Here is a 22,831-nt window from a genome sequence, read left to right on the forward strand (position 1 = left end):
CTCTATTTTTGGATCTTTTAAAGAAGTCTGCATTTTCAATATGCTTGCACTATGCTAAATCACTGGAGGAGGAGCTTGTATTAACTCACATTCCAGGCTCAGACTAAAATACAATACAGTCAACGGAAGCATCACTAAAATATATATATCTTAAAAAATGGATACTCAGATGTGAATTCCTCTTGCCATTTTTGAAGGGGAGGGTTGGCACGTATGTCATTCCAAATTAAGTTTTCCTAGGTTGCTCTGAATTTCCCAGATATGACCTATGAACTTGAAGTCACAAGTTATTAATGGTTTCTACAGCAAAAAGAACTGAGGAAAGAGGCCGGGGTAGGGGTGGGAAAGAGTTATTTGCTGTCTTTATTTTTGAGTGCATTTTTTTTAAAATGGCCATTAAGGAAATAAGGAGTAAAGGCATAATTCATGCCTTTGCTGTTATTTAAGAACAAAGTCACTTGCTAGAAATAAATCCTTCATATGCAATGGATATTATAGTCAAATAGTACCACAGGGCAGTTGTGCTCCATATTTAAATGGGCGTAAAGTATCTATTTTAAAGATGATAGAACTGCATGAATCTGAACATGTTTTATTATTATTGTTATTATTAATTTATATACTGCCCTATACCCGGAGGTTACACACCAATAACATTTACTTGTTAATATTACTAATGTTATATTTATTTCATCAAGGAGATAATCATTAGCTGCATGTGCAAGTCTGGATTTGCAATCTGTATAGAAAAGGTTCGCTAGATGCAAACTGACTGCAATGTAGTTACACTAATTTAGGATCTAGCTGTAAATTACATATACCCTTAGCCTCTGAAAATCTGTAATGCATACCATATGTCACGATCAGAGGAATAGGAAGAGCAGGGAACAGCCAAATTGAACTAAATCTATCAACATGTGCAGGAGTAATCAGAACTTCAAGCTTGAGGTTGCCAAACAGAGGTTACATTCACAGCAAGGAATGGTCTATATAGGCAGAGTTTGTGAAAACAGTCCTGGGCCATAAGTAGAAAAGCAGGTAGAGATTGAAGCAGGGTTAGCCTGGAGTAGCAAATCAATGGCTTAAAGATTTCCCTGGTGGGTTATGTTCAACTTGCAATGAGCCAAACTGAGCTTAACCCACTAGGTGGATTTATAACCAACCCTGCTGGGGTAGCTCAGTCAGTAGAGCATGAGACTCTCGATCTCAGGGTCAGCGGTTTGAGCCCCACGTTGGGCAAAAGATTCCTGCATTTCAGGTGGTTGGACTAGATCACCTTTGGTCACCTTCAACACCACAACCTGGAAAGATTCTTGGACAGAGGATTCAGAAGAATTGGGAGAGCCTCACACATGCATCCATTCTTCAGGCTGTTGTGCAGAAGGGAGCTGCACATATCTCCTGCTGTGAGACAATTTTATATTCCATGCAAGGAAGGACGACATTTACATGGCGATTTCTGTGTGCTTCCCACTTCACGCAAGAGAAGCCACTATCGGGTAATGAGATTGTTCACACGTTATCTGTACATATGCTGAACTGTTCCTAAGAAAAAGTGTATCAAGGCCAATTTTTTAGCATGACTAAGTGAAGATGTTTCCGGAATACAGTTATGATTTGCTCATGCGTACATGCAATCTGTCCACACAGCTGCGGTTGTGAGCACACAATGGGGAATGGAGAAGCTTGTAGACTCCAGAACATGCACCAGTGCCCATTGAGCTTTGGCTCAGACTAGCATAGCTTCAGCATTAGTATTTCCTGATCCGAAACTCAATAATGACTGATCTGAAGCTCAAGAATTGCAACTTTCACATATCACTACTATATGCTGAACAAGACAATTCAAGTTTAGGGTGGATTCATAGTTGCACAAGAATGGTGTAATAAAACAAGCAACAATGCCCTGGGAGATTTGCCTCGTCAAGGATTAAATAGCCTAGGATTGTATATAAAACAAACAGAATTTATTTTCCAGGACTTAATGCAATATATTTTTCGTCTACAAAAAATGTTGTAATTCCCAAAGAATTAAACAAAAACTTCTGTAAGGCAATTCCTTTGACTGGACCAATTTCTTTTGCTGGTAAAAGGATGCAAGCTTTGTGATTTCACAGATTGGTTTCATCGGGCTGAAGAGATTGGCAATTTAAATTCTCAGATGTATGGTGAATAAAGGGTGCTTTTTTATGTAACACAAATAGCGGCATACCAACTCTTTTAGCCTAACACAAATGCCAATGATAAAATCTAAACAGCATCTGTATATAGATGGTTATTGTCCAAAGGCAAATGGTCAACCATGGTTTTTTATTTGATAGTTACAAACCTGCATTTCTGAAGGACCATTAAAATACAGAATGCTCCATTTCCATTCATCTTCTATCCAGAACCCCCTGACACATTGTCCAGTACCGTAACTCAAATTTAGTGGGGATGTAATGGGTAAAGTCTGTGCTTCCAAAAACTCACTTCTTGCTCTCAGGTAATCCTATAGCCTTTAGAAATAGAATCAGAGGCTGAACCCCATAGAATAAGATGCATCAACCCAGGAAAAATCTGAAATAATACCAACAGCATTCTACACGTCATTTAAATAAATGGCTGGCGTTGCTTCCCTCCCCCATTAGTTCCTGCAAAGTTACAGCGCCACCTGCAGATGAAGCAGAATGCATGCAACTAATGTCTAAATGCTGCCTTGCATCATATTTTTAATCTTTTTGCAACTGGTTAAGATTCCAAATCATCCTGCTGCATCCCCCCCCCCCCATTTTTTTGCAGGGATTCACACACTGCACAATGACATCCTTCGCCTCTCTGATATGCTCTAAAACATTGGGAATACAGCTAACTGTTGTGCCTTTTAAGGACAGTATGTGTATTCCCACTGTTTATAAAAGAATAGGTTTGCAATGAGTAGTCATTTAAAAGGCTCGTCTTTTTGGCTGCTGATTTAAGATAACTGTAAGGAAGCTCACAGAGGGGGCCACAGTGTTGTTGTTGCTTCTTAAACTGTAACGTAGAATCCACTTGTGGAAATGAAAGAACTCAGTCTCCTCCCCATATAGGTGCTGATGCAGTAGATTAATGTTTGCTATAAGGCAAATTACGCAGTATTATGTAACTGGAGATCATGTTGTGCAAGTATGCAACCTCCATTCGCTCTACTGCACTATAGTTTATATCAGAGGTGGGTGGATTTCAAGCTAGCGGGTTTTATTTTGATTTTTGCGTACAACAGCCCTAATGTCTACCAACTGGAACCAAGTGCAATACAGTGACTTTCATGGAATTGCATAATTAGAAGGGACCCTGAGGATCATCTAGTCCAACCCCCTGCAATGCAGGAATATGCAGTTGTCCCATACAGGGATCGAACCTGCAACCGTTGCATTATCAGCGCCATGCTCTAGCCCACTGAGCTATCCAGTTCTTTGAAAGAGGGGTGAGCATATACTTAGAATAAGCGGAAAGGGAACCTCAGAATACATCTCAACCCAGAAATTTCGTTTTCAGTAGCAGAACTGACCTAGAAGTCCTTTAAACACAAAAACCCAGTCCCGATTTACATTACATTTTCATTCCATTATACAACAGTTTAGTATTCACATAGGCTAACATGGCAGTGCAGCCTGTGTTGAAGCGTCAGAGCCTATTAATATAACACAACTGCCCACTTGGAACAATGCAATTCTCTGATGTGTCATTCTGGAGCCAGGCCCCAAAGCCTTATCTTAATAGCTGTTACTCCAGTCCATATAGGGCTTCTTCATTTACTCGCACTAGAAGGATCTCAGGGCTTAGCAACAGTTTGTGGATAAACAAACACAAGGAGGTCTCTTAGGACGATATGCTGAACCGTAGTCAATTCAAACCCAACAACCCCACATGTGTTCCCTGTGCCTTATGCAAAGAGAGCTGCGTGATCTGGGGTCAAACCCAATGGCTCCGTTTTCCTGACTTGCAGAAGGTGGTATTGAACTGCAAGTATAAAGGAAGGGCAGAGCAGGCAATGGAGTGAGGGGAGCAAAGACCTTAGATATGGATGGAAGAACCAAAGACCTAAAAAAGAGAAAGAGAAGAGAAACAAGCAGCTGAGGAAAAGAGGAGCCAGATGAAAGGGAGCTGGGGACAGGAAGGAGAGTGTGGTTTTGACAGGATGCAGCAGCAAGAATAGGGAACTTAAGTCCAAAAGGCAGAGGGTCAGGAGGACAATATGCTCCTACCTAATGATGCTATGTCAGAAGGTAGCGCTGAGTGACCACTGTATTTCCACCCCCATTGTTCTGCCAGGACACTGAGGTCCAGCTCCGAGGGCCTTCTGGCGGTTCCCTCACTGCGAGAAGCCATGTTACAGGGAATCAGGCAAGAAGGCCTTCTCGGTGGTGGCACCCGCCCTGTGGAATGCTCTCCCATCAGATGTCAAGGAAATAAACAACTATCTGACTTTTAGAAGGCATCTGAAGCCCTGTTCAGGGAAGTTTTTAACGTTTGATATTTTATTGTGTTTTTAATATTCTGTTGGGAGCTGCCCAGGGTGGCTGGGGAAACCCAGTCAGATGGGCGGGGTATAAATAATAAATTAGTCTTGTTCTTATTATTTACCATGCGGGATTTGTCTAGAGCACTTCAAATATTTTTCCGAGAACTACGATGCAATGGCCGGGACAGAATAAGTTCAGAGTTAGTATCATCAACTTGCAGGTGACACACACAGTTCTGTTCAGGGCCATCTTACCCATAGGTGCTAGGGGTGTGGGGCACCCGGGCTCCGGACTCTCAGGGGTGCCAGGCCGAAAGTCCAGGGTCTGAGAGTTGAGTTCGGGGAAGAGCCCACTTGTCGGTCGGAGCGGCAGTGGGCTCTTCTGCTGTGGCTCTTCTTCCGCAAGTTGGGGGGTGACCGAGCCAGCGAGATGCTGAGGCGGCAGGCTGGCTCCGCCCTCCTGCATACCTGGGACTGGGCAACCGGGGGTGTGTGTTAGGGTTAGGGTTAGCGCTGCATATACTTAAGACAGCCCTGGTTCTGTTTTTCATTCCATTTCATTATCTGCTCTTCGGCCCCAAACAAGTCCCAAGACCAGGCTGCTATAATGGTCAATAAACACAAAGCGATTTGAAAGCAGAGTGGAGCGGGGGGGGGGGGGGGAGAATCAGTGTCAAAAGAACTGAAAGCCAGATTTCGAAAATCAGGCACGTACGGTTTTCACCCAGTGCCAAAGAGAAATTGGAGAGCTCCAGAGAGTTGCATGAAATGCAGGGCCTGTGGTATGAATACCCGGAATCAGGCTAGGTGAGCAATAACAAGCTGGAATTTAATGTGTGGATAAGGCAAAGAATTAGATGCTGGTCCAATTTAGGAGCACAGGGATGTTGGGTTTACCTGTTTGGGAAGCATAAGGCTGGCAGCTTGGCTGTACTCCTGCACTGTCTTGTTACAGTAGGTCCAAGGTGGGGTGATCTGGTCCAATACATTTTGCAGCCTGAGGCGGAACAGCCCACACCTCCCCCAAGCCAAGGTGCAGCACCATTTTTTTTCTACACAGCCCCATGCCATTTTTATTGAGCGTGCCGTATTTCTAGCGAAGCTCTGCCTTTTCTTTTTTCTTTTAAAGATTGCACTTCATTATTTCCCCCAAACAAACAGTTGCGTAACACGAAGGATCAAGCCAAAACGACACCGAAAGAGAAGTTTCGGGATCTTTGGGGGAATTGTCCCCAGTTCCCACCGGTTCTTCGTTGCTTTTTAAAAAACGGTACGACAGATCGCGCGGATACTTCAGGAGATGTCGGTAGCACCCAGGCACGTTCAGCTGTAACGAAGGAAGCCTGAACTGGTGCATCTGCAGCCCATCACGGGCAAGTCTTTTGCAATACCACTCCCCGACTTTGTTAGTGGGATAGCGGATGTTGTAGCCAGCCATTGGGATAATCACCTTTGGGAAGAAAAAAGTAAGGTGAGTATATCTGTGGAAGGGGAGCGGCTTTGCATAAAAGCACATGCCCAGGGACGCGGGTGGCGCTGTGGGTTAAACCACAGAGCCTAGGACTTGCTGATCGGAAGGTCGGCAGTTCGAATCTCCGTTACGGGGTGAGCTCCCATTGTTTGGTCCCTGCTCCTGCCAACCTAGCAGTTTGAAAGCACGTCAAAGTGCAAGTAGATAAATAGGTACCGCTCCGGTGGGAAGGTAAACGGTGTTTCCGTGCGCTGCTCTGGTTCACCAGAAGCGGCTTAGTCATGCTGGCCACATGATCTGGAAGCTGTCTGCGGACAAACGCCGGCTCCCTCGGCCTATAGAGCGAGAGGAGCGCGCAACCTCAGAGTTGGTCACGACTGGACCTAATGGTTAGGGGTCCCTTTACCTTTACGCATGCCCAGGAGATGTCAGAACAAAGGAACACAAAGGAATTGCTGATTGCAGCGGGGGGGGGGGGGGATGGAGGAAGGGTGGTAGTGAGAGAACCCTGCAAAATGCACAAAGATCTGGATTTTGGGTTTGGGTTGGCATTTCCTTCTACAGTCGTACCTTGCATCTCAAACACCTTGGCTCCCAAACAAATCGGCTCCCGAACGATCGAAACCCGGAAGTGAGTGTTCCGGTTTTCAAACGATTTTCGGAAGCCGAATGTCCGCCGTGGCTTCCGATTGGCTGCAGGAACTTCCTGCAGCCAATCAGAAGCCACACTTTGGTTTCCGAACGTTTTGGAAGCTGAACGGAATGCCAGAACGGATTCCGTTCGACTTCCAATGTACGACTGTATTTATATTTTCCAGTGATCAAGCTATGCCTGTAACTTACAAGTGTATGTCATAAGCCTAGTGTTCCTTTAATACTTTAAAGAAATACATTTCCCCAAACGTACCTGATTTATTGCATATTCATTGGCCTCTTCTTCTGCAGCTGTTACTACGTGGACCTGGTATAAAAAATGGGGGAAAGTATGTAACATGTTTTTATTGACTTATTCTAGAGATTTCTATTACCATCCTTCAAATAATTCCCAGGCCAGTTTGCAATGCAGTATTGAAGCTTAAAAACATAAATGCAAGGATTCAGGCTGCAATTCTAACCCCAGTTACCAGGCAGTAAGTCCCAGCGGGTCTTGCTCAGAGTAGACATGGCTAGGCTAGGCTTGCACTGTTAGAGCTCAACTAGTAGAGGAAGGGAAGAGACTGTGTTAGCCATCAAGGTATAGCTGCTTCTACCTACCTGTTCCCCAAGAGGGAACAGCTGCCCAAAAAGCTGTGTCTGGTCTTTAGATCTTATATTAGTTTTAGGGCTATTTTGGGATATTAACTGGCATGCTCGCTTCATTTTTTGTGATCTATTTCAAAAGAAAAATGAATTGTTGAACTGTTAGTGCTGCAGCGACACTATCATTTTGATGGCAATTGTGATTATGCATAATGGTTGTTGAATTATTGTATTCTTAGGGTTGCTTCTTATAAACTGCTTTCAGCACAACGTGTGAAAAATGCAGTCTATAAACAGACTAAGGATGGATCTACACACAGGAAAAAAATGCTATAAATAAGTCAGAAATTAAAACGTTATAACCAAGGGGGGAGAATCACTGCGGAAAATGGCACAGAATTTATTTTACCCTCTTACGCCACTTGGTGTTGCATGTTTATAATGCATTCAAAACGGCGTTTCCATACTAATGTAAAGATAAAGGTAATTAAGTCCAGTTGCGAACGACTCTGGGGTTGTGGCGCTCATCTTGCTTTACAGGCCGAGGGAGCTGGTGTTTGTCCGCTTCCGCAGACAGTTTTTCTGGGTCATGTGACCAGCATGACTAAGCCACTTCTGGCGAAACCAGAGCAGCGCACGGAAACATCATTTACCTTCCCGCCAGAGAGGTACCTATTTATCTACCTGCACTGCGTGCTTTCGAACTGCTAGGTGGGCAGGAGCTGGGACCAAACAACGGGAGCTCACCCCATCGTGGGGATTCGAACCGCCGACCTTTCAATCGGCAAGCCCAAGCGGCACAGTGGTTTAACCCATAGGAGCTTCTTTTGAGTGGAACTTCACTACTTGGACATTGCCACTAGTGAGAGGCAGTGGAATTTCCGTAGAATGTGAAGCAATCATATACCTACTGTACGCCTACAATGCAGTTCTATGCACGCTTACTCAGAATTCAATTCCATTGATTCAATGGAGCTTACTTTCAGGTGAATTGGTATAAGATTGCAACCCTTGCCATCCTTTAAGAGAAAACATTTCCAAGTTATTTATTGCAAAGGAAAATGGTTGGCTTCAACCAACACAAAATTAGAAACAACTGTTTGACTTGGCTGTGTACTTATCCCATTCGTAATCACAGAACACACCACTTTAAATGGTAAAGAATGTGAAATTAATGTTAGCCATGCCGAAATAACTTCATGATTAAAGAGTACATGGGCTTCCAACTGGATGACGTCTTCTGATTTTGATTTTTCTGAAATAGCATTTTGAATAATCCAGAGTTTATTTTATGTTTTTAACCTATCTAAATATCTCTACCCTGCCTTTCAGCCCAGGTGAAATATAACTGTGTTAACTGGGCAGTGCTGATTCTTCTGAGATGCCATCCACATACAATTTCATTGGCTCCCTAGCCATTATTTTTTTTTGAGAAGATCCAATTAAACTAAGCAAAAACAACAACAAAACAAAACCAAATACATAGTTCTAGGCCTCATGATAGGGGTGAGTTTGAAAGCAAGCTGGTAGTATCTACAGAAGACATTATGCACATGGGTAAAGGGTTTTGTTGGTTTATTATTATTTTTTGCCAAAAAAATTATAATTATAGGATGTTCTGATTGATAAGGGGGTGTGTTACCTGAACTTGCACCAATTAATTTCCTGAATGCATTGACATCATGAATTGACATCCATTCATCTTATTCCAAAAGGAGCACTATCCCATTTCATGCATGCGACATCCTGGACCACATTATAGTTCACACAAAAAAGGCTTGGTTCTCATAAACATGCATAGCAAAATAATCTATATCTGACTGGTTCTGCCAAACCAGACTGCACCTTTTGTAAACACAGCATGTTTATTTATGGAGTACCAGGAAGATGAAAGGCCTCGTTCGAATTTTAATGAAATTTAACAGACCCAGAGAGGATCAGATGTGCTATCCGTGCCTTTCAAGCTCCTGTTTACCTTGTCATTCAGCGAACAGCTTTCAGAACGTGTTCCCGAGAAGATGAGGTCGCCAGTCACAACTCTTGTACCGTAGATCTTAATCCGGTACGAAGCGGCTTCGTTCCAAATCTTACTGCAATATGCATGGACGTAGAAAATACGCATGGAGTGAGGAATACTGAGCCACCCTCGTGCACATCCCTCGTGATTTATACCGTAGCGATTCAAGGCACGCAGCAGCATCGTCTCTCTGACTTTGAAGTCAGGCAGCATTGCGAGGGTGCCTTTGGCGTCCTCTGAAAAACAGAGAAAACTGATCATGAGCTTCTACACATTCTGCTTCTAAGGTGCACCTTCGTAGCGCAACTTCTGTTTCTCCTCCACATATCATATGAGAAGCAGTGGGTGGTTGAAAGGTGCTGGTTGCATCTCTTGCCCACTGATTTCCCCCCTTTTGAGTCCTCTCCACCACGTCCGTTATGCTCTGTGTTTGTTCCCGGTTGAGATTGTGGCCTCTTGGCTTCGCAAAGATGCTTAGGCTTTCAAGACTCAAGCAGCCCCAACTCTAAGCTGTTGGATTTACAGTGGTACCTCAGGTTACATACGCTTCAGGTTAAACATGCTTCAGGTTACAGACTCCGCTAACCCAGAAATATTACCTCGCGTTAAGAACTTTGCTTCAGGATGAGAACAGAAATCGTGCAGCGGTGGCGCAGGGGCAGCAGGAAGCCCCGTTAGCTGAAGTGGTGCTTCAGGTTAAGAACAGTTTCAGGTTAAGAACAGACCTCCGGAACGAATTAAGTTCTTAACCTGAGGTACCACTGTATTCATTCATTGGTTTGAAAAAACTGAAAGGATCCCTTTTAAAAGCAAAGGAGGCTAATGTGCAGATTTGCTCTCCACTTTTCCATGTCAAAAATAGCACTTTCAGGGTGGATAAATATTTATCTCAACTACTATGATGATGATGATGATGATTTTTTACTTGTTTCATTTCCTCCTCCTCCCCCAGCCCAGTTTACTTAACAACAACAACAACAACAACAACAACAACTTATTATTTCTACCCCACCCATCTGGCTGGGTTTCCCCAGCCACTCTGGCAGGCTCCCAACAGAATATTAAAAACATGATAAATACATCAAACATTAAAAACATCCCTAAACAGGGCTGCCTTCAGATGTTTTCTAAAACTCAGATAGTTGTTTATTTCCTTGACATTTGATGGGAGGGTGTTCTACAGGGTGGGCGCCACCACCGAGAAGGCCCTCTGCCTGGTTTGCTGTAACCTCACTTCTCACAGTGAGGAAACTGCCAGAAGACCCTTGGAGCTGGACCTCAGTGTTCGGGCTGAGCAGTAGGGGTGGAGACACTTCTTCAGGTATACTGGGCTGAGGCTGTTTAGGGCTTTAAACAGGCATAGGCAAACTCAGCCCTCCAGATGTTTTGGGACTACAACTCCCATCATCCCTAGCTAACAAAACCAGTGGTCAGGGACTTTGAATTGTGCCAACACTTTGAATTGTGCTCGGAAACGTACTGGGAGCCAATGTAGGTCTTTCAGGACCGATGTTATGTGGTCTGGCGGCCACTCCCAGTCACCAGTCTACCTGCCTTGCTCTAGACAAACCATAAGTTGTAGTCAAGGTTTGTTCCTGGTTTGCTGTTCCTGGTTGTCTGGGGAAGACAAACAATGAGCCTGGGTTTGGACACAATACTAACATAAAACCATGGCTTAGCTTCAGGAGACCAAGGTGAGAAGCAAAGCGGCCATGATTTCTGCTGCAGCTACCTACATGCAGATGCATTAGCTTATCCATGGTTTGGCTTAGTGTCACGTACAAACTGGCTCACTGTTTCCTTTCCACTTTCTGCACCATTTCTTCCTGCTACTTCTTATCTTCTTATCCCCACCTTGGCAATTTCAGGTGATCTGGGATCACAAGGGAATAGGGTATCATCCTGGCCCTATGCAGCCCATGTGATTTGACTACATCACGGCATCGTTAAGGACAAGCGAAGTCAATGGAAACTGAGAGCTAAAGAAGGCAATGAGAATGAAAAGAGTTGCATTTCCATAAGGAAAGCAGGAAAATCATTAAGAAAAAGAAGTGCTCTTTTTGGCGTGGGTGGTAACATTTGTGGGAAAAGAGGGAGTACTTCAGATTTCAAACTTAGAGAAAACTAATATTTCTGTTTCCAATTCGTCACCCACACACACCCCTTAATTCCTCTAACCAAGGAATGTTAGATAAATGTGCTTTTGCTTCAAGTAAGTAATGCTGAGAGAGTCCACTCTTCTGAATGTGTTAGAGGCAAGGGGAATACTAAATGTGTCCATCAACTCAGCTCAAAGGGGGAAATGATGTATCATAAGTTTTTCCTTATTTTGCTTGATTTTCATCGCTGAAGAACAACATCTGACGGTGTTTCCTGCTTGGCAGGGGGTTGGACTCGATGGCCCTTGTGGTCTATTCCAACTCCATGATTCTATGATTCTATGATCTTTACAGCAGAATCTGAAACGACATTTTCAGAAAACCCCTTTCCCAGAAAAAAACAGCAACACTCGCACCTGCAGATCCTATCAGACATGTACATTCCCCTCAGTTACTCACTTCCTTTCTGCTAACCTCCTAACATGGACAAATATATAATCTTGTGAGGAGAGGGGGGTCCTTTCTGCAAATAGTGCCCCCCCCCATTAAAAAGGTGCTGAAAATGATGTAATGCTGTGGTATATATTCTGCAGCTCACTGCTCAATTAGGTGATGATTACTTCCCTTTTTCTATGCAGCTCTTCAGGGCATGGGAAAGCAATTAATTCCTGGCTGTCTGAAGAAAAGGTTAGTTACATCACTGAAGCAGCCAACTCTCTAGGGAGCTCCAGTTACACTGAGAGCGACAAAGAAAAGCCCCATGGAGGAAAGGGCAATATGGAAAGGAAACTTTGCAGCGAACGTTCAGAAATGAAAGCAAGAGTGTTTAAAATTAGAGGAGAGATTTTCGTGGGCAAAGACCTAAGGTGGGTCACTGCAAGGTGACAGTAATTGCCGCAGTCACGTAAAAGGGCACCATGCCCATATAATAGCTTGTCAAAACAACTAAGTCATATCTTGTCATTGTAGTTCTACTACTTACACTTGTATTTTTAAATAAATAAATAAGGTCTGGTGGAGACAGACGTGGAAGATGTGCTAACTCAAGACATGGGACAAGTACTGTGTAATTTAACCCATTGTTCTCAATGCAGAGCAGAAAAAGGCACACACACTGCCCTCCAAGGAACTTCAAGCATCAAACAAAGACTTGCCTATTTCAACAGGCATTCTGAGGGAATTTTCAGCCTTTAAATAAATGAACTGAATTGTTCTTATTCCTTGTACACTTTAAATACAGTCGTACCTTGCTTGTCGAATGCCCTGGAACTCATACATTTTGGCTCCTGAATGTCGCAAACCCGGAAGTGACTGTTCCGGTTTGCAAACGTTCTTTAGGAACCTGAATGTCCAATGGGGTTTTTGCGGCTTCCGATTGGCTGCAGGAGCTTCCTGCAGCCAATCAGAAGCCGCGATTTGGTTTTCAAACGTTTTGTTAGTCGATCAGACTTCCGGAACAGATTCCGTTTGACTTCCAAGGTACGACTGTATATATTTTATGTATTTTTATATATACATTATGAAATTCTGAACATCAAGCAGTATATCAATATCTTTAAAAAAGCAAATTCTGAGAACCTTTTAAGATACACATACACACGCAAGCACATAACTATTTACCCACTTCCACTGATTTTAATATTGCTTCTGTTAATAAACCCAAACTATTTTTCCTCACTACGCAGAAGGTTTTCTTCCTGCGATATGTTTCATAGGAGATGGCATATTTACCGGTCTGAAGGAAGTATTTCTTCGCTTTATTTACAGGATCATCTGAATCTTCTGGCGTGAAAAACAATTTCACCGCTTTGACCTTTAAGGCAAGTAAATGCAAATGACATGTTGCTTTATGTGTTCTTAAAAGTTAGCACCAGCTCTGATTCCGAATGATTGGACTTTTACAAGGGCGACCTATGTCCAAATGTCGCACACACTTAGTCCTCATGGGCTGTTTGTGGTTTCTTCCCCTCCCACTTTGCGTTTTCTAAAGATTTTTATGTACTTCTGCAAACCTTGGGAGTCCCCCTAAGTCTGCACGGTGGGTGCTGTTTTGGCTACATAAGGAACAACACTCACCGTGTAAACAATGGAAATTGAGGGAATGATAATCCAATTTTTTAAAAAGAGCCTACTCTCTCACACACCGCCATAAAGCTCACTGAGTGATCGTGGGCCAGTGCATCTCTTTCAGAGTAACCTAGCTCACAAAATTGTTGCAATGCTAGAATAGGGAAGGAGAACTATGTGTAACCCCACCCCACCCCAATAGCTCTTAGGAAGAAGGGAAGTATAAATTATATATGTGTGTGTGTGTGTGTACCAGTTCTTCATTCAGCAAAGCCAATCCGATTTGGTCTGTCTGTATAGTCTGCCTTTGTCCAAATCGCTGAGGTCCATAGAAATTTATAAAACCATTTTTCTGCAAAGCAGAAGAGGAAAAGTTAAACATATGAAGAAGAGGAAAAGTTAAACATATGAAGAATCATAGCATGTGTTGTTGTTGTTACTATTACTACTACTACTACTACTACAGTAGTTTATTTCCCACCCTTCATCCTAAGGTTCTGGGGCAGATTACGACTATTAAAACACAACATTAATATTAATATACAATGTTAAAGGTAAAGGTAAAGGGACCCCTAAACATTAGGTACAGTTGTAGCCGACTCTGGTGTTGCGGCGCTCATCTTGCTTTATTGGCTGAGGGAGCCGGCGTACAGCTTCCGGGTCATGTGGCCAGCATGACAAAGCCGCTTCTGGCAAACCAGAGTAGCGCACGGAAACGCCGTCTACCTTCCCGCTGGAGAAGTACAGTGGTGCCTCGCAAGACGAAATTAATTCGTTCTGCGAGTTTTTTCGTCTTGCGAATTTTTCATCTTGCGAAGCACGGTCAAGTCGCAACTGCACCTCTTCAAGCGGTTTTAAGAAAAAGGAAACAAACTTGCAAGACGTTTTCGTCTTGTGAAGCAAGCCCATAGGGAAATTCGTCTTGCGAAGCAACTCAAAAAACGAAAAACTCTTTCATCTTACGAGTTTTTCGTCTTCCGAGGCATTCGTTTTGCAAGGTACCACTGTACCTATTTATCTACTTGCACTTTGACATGCTTTTGAACTGCTAGGTTGGCAGGAGCAGGGACTGAGAAACAGGAGCTCACCCCGTTGCGGGGATTCGAACTGCCGACCTTCTGATTGGCAAGTCCTAGGCTCTGTGGTTTAACCCACAGCGCCACCTGCGTCCAATATACAATGTTACACAGTTTAGACTTACAAAAATAAGATGGATCCAAAAATATACACCTCAGGTGCCCAAAGCTAAGGCAAAGAGGTGCATCTTTAGCTTGCAATGCTGATCTGGACACTATGCAGTATTTTAAAATCATAGAGGCATGGAAAGCTAGAGGCAGCATCTTTTGAAATGTACTATTGCTTTACCTTGACGTTCTCAGTTGCTTCATATATTCTCTCCTTTAGGCTCGCGGAACAGTCATTGCTTTTAAGTTTTAAATCTCTTACAATTATATCAAAATGGTTTCCTTGCAATTGACCAAGTCTCAGCGGCTGACTGGCAGAGTGTACATTAGACACACCAATTCCTTTTTTCCCAATGGTGTTTCCAAGTTCTTTCAATCTGCAGAAAGGAAACGTTGGAAATGTCATGTCATTTTCGAGACGCTGAATATTTTAACAAGGAAGCAGTTTTCAAAAAATGAGCTTCCTATAGCATTTTACTGGCAATGGTTTTGCGGGGGGGGGGGGGAGGAGAAAGCATGCCCTTGCCTGGACCGTCAACTTTTGATATTTTGTTGCTACCACTTAACACTGCTGCAAAATACGCATTAGCAGAAATTCTGCAATATTGTGCTCTCAGCCCCACAATCTGCTAAGATTGTGGCCTGATTTTTGCAGGAGGAAGGCTAAACAAAAAGTACTTATTGATAAAAGCATTGCACACACACCTTGCCACTTTTTAATGCACATACCATATGTGTCCATATGAAGACCACCCAGACCATCAATTTTTAGAGTGCTAATGTTGTACATGTATTACCCAGCACATGATAAGTGCATAGGAGCATGATGGGGGCAAACAAAGCATGGGCGTAGTCAGGGAGCAGGCTGTGTGCGGTGGTCGAAACTACAGAACTCCATTTGGTTTCTCTCCCTGTTGACATTCCTATGCCACTTGAAAATATTACTGTTTTTGCTCTTTGGGCTGATTCTACTACCTATTTTTGTCTCTCAGCTCAAACTGTGTTTTTAATTGTTGTTGTATATTTGCACAGTCGTATCCTACCTTCCCATTTTTAATTTTTGCAAAATGTCCTGGACAACTAACAACCACAAAGAAGTAAAAACAACCAGTGTGCAGATTATTGGAAAGCAGAGAGTAAGACTTTCTCAAGCTGTTGAAGACTAGCTAAAGAAGATACTGTATTCAAGTTTTGTTTGTTTATTTGTTCACTATATAGGGACATGCATTCTAAGCAATATGCATGATGACTAAATAAAAGTAGTGCAACTGATACATAGAAAGGTATCCTTGCGCTGAGGAATAAAAATTTAACCAAGACTGGCAGGGCAAAGTTGGGGAGTGAGAACAGCGTAGTGTTCAATAAAAAAGTATAAGCAGAAACGGCTTAAGAAAAAAAGGGAGGGCTAACTAGTAACAGACTCTACAGAGAGAAAAAGGGACTTAATCGACATTGCATTTTCAACGTGTTGCCCCAATCTCACACACAATTCTGTGGCAGTTTTACTTGGAAAAACATTTCCTCGGCTTGAATGGGGATTTCATGTGTGTTAGAAGTAAAAGATTAAATGAACACTTCAGGGTCAGATATTTGAACTGTCAGCTGTGTTTTCAATTACAAGCATGTACATTACACACCCAAGGAGAGAAATGGTCCTGCGAGTTTATTTTTGTAAGGCCGACAAGGAAAGAGTCATTATGCTTTAGAGAGCGTTGCAGACAAAGTTTCCCTTTGATGAACAACAGATTCTTGGGGATCAGAATGATGAGAACGCGAGGGAAAGGTTCAGCCGATTAACCGTGAAAATTGCTTTAAGACAAGTAACATTACACCATTTTGTTACATGTGCAGCTGTAGAAATAAACACCCAAATCAACATGTTTCTCATGTACCAAATGAGCAATGCTTTGAAAAGAAGAGAAATTATTTCTCTCTTAATGGTACTCAAGAATACAGCTTATTAATCAAGAGTCCAGAGAGCCGGACAGAAAAGCTGGGAGGATCACATTTGGCTCTCGGGTTCCTACCCCTGTTCTAGATGCGAAGCGTACCAAAGGACTTTTAACTTTCCGTATTGCTTCAAGTGTTAAGAACTCAAAACAAAATGGATCTCCTTTCTAACCAGCAAAATTAAATACTAGATCTGAATTTTAAAAGAGAGCTAGAGTCTAATTCAAACCATGATGTTAAAGTGCGACCACAAATCTCTCATTACCTTTCAGGCGTCACCTTCTTCACAACCATAGCTTGGTACGTAATGGCCTTCTTGTCTTTAATGCCTGTGTAACTGAAGTCTGAAGGGAGCACGCCAAGTTCAGCAGACAAGAAGCTAATTGCTTCAAGCGTTTCCAGGTTCTCTTTCCGGAGAGTAAAAGCTGAAACCACATTATTGCAGATTCAGTGCACCCAAGTGGATGGCGTTGCTCAGAAAACATGAATGGTGTCCCCCTCAAATGACTGAGCTAATGGAAGATCTGTTGATAGGATAGTGTAGGCATTGGCTAAGCAATTGAGAAAAATTGTTTTTTTACTGACTAATCCTTAATCCTTTTTACTGACTAATCAGTAAAACTAAAACTAAGTTGGAGTAGAAATACCCTGTTTTAAGCAGTTTCTAAATGTTAGCAAATGCAGTATCAAAGTTATTGCTGCTGTCTGTAGGTAACCAGGGTGGATAAAAATCAATTTTTAAAAACAATTTTTAACTGATTTTTTTTTATTTAAATCACTTTTTTAATTTAAATTGGATTTTGAAAATAAAATGCTTTTGGAGGAAAAATCTTTCCAAAGATAGTTTTCTTTTTAAGTTACATTATAGTCCAAAGGCTATTCATCAGGAAATAAGGATTTGCTTTGAGTTTTTCATGTTTGCTAAAACTCAGTCTGTTGTGTATGTTTTTTTAAAAAATTATTTAACCACACCAGTTAACAAACATGGATACATATGGATACATGGATACATAATGTTATTGTTTTAGTTAAATAAATTGTTTAAATTGTTATTAAGGAAATGATTATTTTTCTCCTTCCAATAAAGTACAGCAGAAATGCTGTCCAAATATAAATAGGTAACTTATTAAACCTCACAATAATTTCATAATTACCTGTATTTCTAATAGTATATCCAAATCAGTAATTTCTGATATAAATGTAAAAACTACTCTGAAAATTTATTATTCCTAAAATGAAACCTTCATCTGGTTGTAAATATGAAGATTATACCAGCAAGAATGAGTCTTTCTGTAAAAAAGAAAAAGAAAAAGATTTAAATCAAGTCTTACTGACTAGTGATTTAAATCGATTTGATTTAAATCAAATCCACCCTGTAGGTAACCATAGCTCACATAAACTAGTAACATATTTTACTCTATGCTACACAGCAATAACTTGCAGAAATGATATTCTTGCCTGTGCATCACTGGTTCTACCTAGTGCCCTCCCTATGCTGCTAGACTACAACTCTCATCAGTTCCAGCCTGGCTCACATGCAGCATTAAACCATAATTTAAAACAAACCATAGTTTAATAAAAACAAGGACTTTGCTCCTCTCCCAGTTCATGACTTTGCCACTAGGGGGCAGAAGCAAGCCAGGAACAAGCAGGTTTGATTTCTTGTGGCATGTGAACCTTGGCTCATCGTTTGTTTTCCTCCAAACAAACCTACAAGCAGAAGCCGAGATGTCTAAGGCAAGCATGAGCCCACTCGATTCCTGGTTGTACACATTACAACAAACCAAACTCTGGCTTGTTTCCTCCCCGATGCAGGACAGTCAGGCGTAGGGGAGGAGCAAAGTGCTTATTAAACCATAGTTTATTTTAAGCAATGGTTTAACCTTAAGAGTGAACCAGCTTGTTGTGATGTGGCTCTTTTTAACAAGTGCTGACTTCATTCAAGCAAGGCTGATCTTACAGCTTAATAACTACTGACATTTACTATTGTTGTACTGTGTATTTTGGGTCTATGGACTGCAATAAAGCTGTCTGTGTGTGACTTCATTCATGTAGATTTCATTAAGACAGTGATAAAGGTAAAGGGTAAAGGGACCCCGATTATTAGGTCCAGTTGTGACCAACTCTGGGGTTGCGGTGCTCATCTCACTTTACAGGCCGAGGGAGCCAGTGTACAGCTTCTGGGTCATGTGGCCAGCATGACTAAGCCGCTTCTGCCGAACCAGAGCAGCACACGGAAATGCCGTTTACCTTCCCGCCGGAGTGGTACCTATTTATCTACTTGCACTTTGACATGCTTTCGAACTGCTAGGTTGGCAGGAGCTGGGACCAAGCAAAGGGAGCTCACCCCGTTGGGGATTTGAACCGCCGACCTTCTGATCGGCAAGTCCTAGGGTCTGTGGTTTAACCCACAGCGCCACCCGCGTCCCATAAGACAGTGATACGTTAGTCTATTATAGGCTGGTGGATTTTCAAAGGACATATAAACTCTTCCAAGGAAGCGACAAAATTGTTGTTGCATACTTACCTGTGTAAATTTCTTTTCTCATCCCACTGTCAACAGCAGTCCTTTTCCTTGAACCACTTTTCTCACGAAACCTTACTATAATGACCGCTTTTTGTTGAGCGTCGGTGAAAGACTTGGTTTCCACAAGCTTCCCAAACTTTTTACTGATAAAGTGGTGAACCATCTTCCGGTGTTCCTTATCTCCATCTGGTCTGAAAGCAAACTTTGATTGTTCCAGTTTGGCATCTAAAAATTTCATAAAGCCACATGCTTCCTCTTCAGACACCAGCTGGCAAAGATCGTGGTAGTCCTGATTTGCCTTTACAATAATCTCGCCACATTTTGTCACCGTGGCTAAGAAAGGGTATTCCTGTCTGATGGCACCATGCAAGCTGGCTCGATTCTTCTTGTCAAGGACTGGACCAAGAGAAAATTCATCTGGAGTAAGCCCTTGTTCAGATTTAGATTCCCACATGTCTTTCACACGGCAAGCAAACTGACCGAGTTGCTCCCTTAAGGGCCTATCTAATAAGGAGTCCAGGGTAACAGCTTTGGCAAGGTGGTTTTCAGGTACATTATCAGCTTTATGTTCTTCACTTTCTCCAACAGAGAAAGAAAGACATTCTGGGGAACAGTGAACATCACCATCCCGAATGTTGCAATATTCCTCATCTGTGCACAGTTCTGGACGACTCAGTCTCAGCCTTTTGGGATCCTGTTGACAGAACCCAGCTTGTTCCGACAGGCTCTCACAGGATTTATTAGGAGAATCTGCTGTGATCTCATTAACTAACTGCCCAAATGCATTAATTTCTGTTACTACAAAGTCCTTTGGGAAGGTTTTTAAGCTGCCGCAGAAGCCAATGTGATCATTCACGTAAGTGCAAGAGTGGAATGCCACTGCCCTGTCAGAATCTTCTTCCATTCCAATATTATACAGCCTGGAAAAATGAAGAAAAGATGGAGCCAAGTCTTAGAAAATCTTACACAATCACTCTCTGTTAAGTTAAATTTGGAGGAAGTAGCTTATAGTCCCTTTCTTTCTTTACACAAATCAGCACAATTTTAACATCTGTATACTGTACAAAGGCCAAAATCTTAAGCACATAACATTTTCAAAGGATGGTCGAATAAACAGGATCTTTTCCTTAGCACTGAAGACTTAGTATTCGTGCTCACTGTTGCCCTCTGCTGCAACATACCCATAATTCAGTGGGTATATAATGAATGGATAGAAGGAAGTGCTTTGAGCAGGGCTGACATCAGGGGTCAACAGCTTGGGGCAGCTGCTGATGGGCCAGGATCTCAGCAGGACCCATTAGTTCTGTAGCAGTATCACCTCCTCCTTGAGACAGCAGGTCCCCCAGAGCAGATGCTGCCCCTTTTGCCTGCAAAAGGAGACATAAATGAGTTGTGATTGCATGGAACAGCTACCACCGTCTCTGGTTGCTCACTTGATATCTCACTTGCTATTGTGGTAAGGACTGAGTCCATCATTCTGGTCCAGAGAGTAGAGGTGAACAGGAAGAGAAGCTTCTGACTCCCCTTTCCATTTGGCTTCTCTCTTTGGGTGAAATGCTGGGGAGCAGAGCTGGACTGGACCTACACAGAACTGGTCAGAGAGAAAGAGAGCAGTACAGTGGTACCTCAGGTTAAGTACTTAATTCGTTCCGGAGGTCCGTTCTTAACCTGAAACTGTTCTTAACCTGAAGCATCACTTTAGATAATGGGGCCTCCTGCTGCCGCTGCGCCACCACTGCACGATTTCTGTTCTCATCCTGAAGCAAAGTTCTTAATCCGAGGTACTATTTCTGGGTTAGCGGAGTCTGTAACCTGAAGCGTCTGTAACCTGAAGCGTATGTAACCCGAGGTACCACTGTACTCTTCCCACTCCTTTGCTCCATTTAAATCACACTGCTTCTTCCAAAGAATCCTGGCAACTGTATTTTACCCACCATGAAGCCAAAATCCCCAGCATCCATAACTCCAGGTTGCTACCTTTCATGCAGCTCAGTTGGTAGAGCATGGGACTGATAATGTCAGGGCCATGGGTTCGAGCCCCCCATTGGACAAAATATTCCTGCATTGCATATCCTATGCCCTTTTAAAATGTGGCTCTTTATTTTGCGTGGGGAAGGGGGTGTTATTGGGTTGTTGATTTTATTTTGATTATATATATATTGTGGTTTTATATTTTGATTTTGTTCTGTGAACTGCCCTGAGACCTCTGTGTATAGGGTGGTGTATAAATTCAATCCACAACAACAACAACATCCTTGTGGTGCCTTCCAAATCTATGATTCTATGTTTTCCCAGCAGTGATGTATGGAAGTGAGAGCTGGACCATAAAGAAGGCTGATTGTCGAAGAATTGATGCTTTTGAATTATGGTGCTGGAGGAGACTCTTGAGAGTCCCATGGACTGCAAGAAGATCAGACCTATCCATTCTGAAGGAAATCAGCCCTGAGTGCTCAGTGGAAGGACAGATCCTAAAGCTGAGGCTCCAATACTTTGGCCACCTCATGAGAAGAGAAGACTCCCTGGAAAAGACCCTGATGTTGGAAAAGATGGAGGGCACAAGGAGAAGGGGATGACAGAGGACGAGATGGTTGGACAGTGTTCTCGAAGCTACCAACATAAGTTTGACCAAACTGCGGGAGGCAGTGGAAGACAGGAGTGCCTGGCGTGCTCTGGTCCATGGGGTCACGAAGAGTCGGACACGACTAAACAACAACAAATGATCTCACAGTGATCAAGCCAGACCCACATTACTTCTCTTTCTCTGAGAAAGAGAGAGAGAAGGGGGCCCAGCGATCCTTGCAAGAGCAGCCCCATTCCCTACGGTTGCAGGAAGCTGCTGCTTGTTGCTTCCTATTGCTAGCCAGGCTCTACTTCAGTTGAGGACTAATGCGTAGACCTCCAAATGCTACTGAAGAGCAGCTCGCATTACCCCTGGGCATTAGCCACACTGGTTGGGATTTGCAGCACGAGAACATCTGGAGGACCACGTGTCTCCTTCATCTTAAGTTCTCTCTACCTTGCAGGCAGAAGCTCCCAGGTTCAATCCAGGTAGGGCTTAGAATGCCCCCTCCCCCCCGTTTTCTGACCCCCTTGGGGAGCCGCTGCCAGTCAGAGTAGGCAACACCAGCGGTCTCTGACCTGCTGTCAAGGCTCTTTTGCGGGCTCGCACAACGCCGACTCCCCACCGCCGGCGCAACGCTCCAATTGCAATTGTATCCAATTGCCCGGAAATCCCCCTGCGAACACTTAGGACGATCCGCGCGGCGCAGGAGGACCCCTGGCGGCAATAGTGCTGGAGCGACTGGAAGGAATCTTCCATCTAGTTGGGGGGGGGATAAAGAGGCGGAGCTAAGGAAGTGAGTGCATACCACTTTCATCAAAGTAGGGGTGGAGCCAGCAGCAAGGAAGGAGAAAGAGTAGAGGAGGAGGAGGAGATAGGATTGTCTAATCAAAGATAGACCAAAATCCCGCGCAGGATAGCGGATTAAAACATTTGGGTCGGAGATAAAGCGTGGCGAAACACCACGCCGCCCCCCCCGCCCACCGCCTCCTTGGTACCTCCCGCATAGGTTTGTAGATCCTTTCTCGATGGGGCCGAGCCTGTTCAATTGAGCGCATGCGCACAACTCCGAAGGCGAGATGGGCGGGGCTTGCTTCAAAGGAAACGAGAGCGGTGGAAGTTCCCGGGTGACGTCGGTGGGCGGGGCGAGGGAAGGCGCGTGTCTGCATCTCCGGGTTCAGAAGCGGAGCCCTCGGTCGGCGGGTGAGAGCTAGCTTGTTTTCTCGCTTCTCTT

At 43.3% G+C, this 22,831-nt stretch overlaps 1 protein-coding gene across 3 annotated transcripts; it reads right to left on the reverse strand.

Moving 5' to 3' along the window:
- Positions 1–5,287: 5,287 nt before the first annotated feature.
- On the reverse strand, positions 5,288–22,683 carry PUS7L (pseudouridine synthase 7 like). Of its 3 annotated transcripts, none has more exons than XM_028747088.2 (9): positions 22,596–22,683; positions 19,038–19,957; positions 16,776–16,935; positions 14,742–14,937; positions 13,630–13,728; positions 13,041–13,122; positions 9,169–9,446; positions 6,862–6,915; positions 5,288–5,933 (listed from the first exon to the last, which is right to left on the reverse strand). In XM_028747088.2, the coding sequence occupies exons 2-9, from the start codon at positions 19,939–19,941 to the stop codon at positions 5,607–5,609; spliced, it is 2,100 nt and encodes a 699-aa protein (XP_028602921.2). In that variant the 5' UTR covers positions 19,942–19,957; positions 22,596–22,683; the 3' UTR covers positions 5,288–5,606. The 3 variants fall into 3 exon arrangements, with proteins under 3 accessions (XP_028602921.2, XP_028602917.2, XP_028602920.2); XM_028747084.2 differs by lacking the exon at positions 22,596–22,683 and adding an exon at positions 22,176–22,561; XM_028747087.2 differs by lacking the exon at positions 22,596–22,683 and adding an exon at positions 20,219–20,358.
- Between the last annotated feature and the right edge of the window lie 148 nt (positions 22,684–22,831).

The sequence above is a fragment of the Podarcis muralis genome, chromosome 10 (genome assembly GCF_964188315.1).
Source record: "Podarcis muralis chromosome 10, rPodMur119.hap1.1, whole genome shotgun sequence".
Taxonomy (NCBI): Eukaryota; Metazoa; Chordata; class Lepidosauria; order Squamata; family Lacertidae; genus Podarcis; species Podarcis muralis.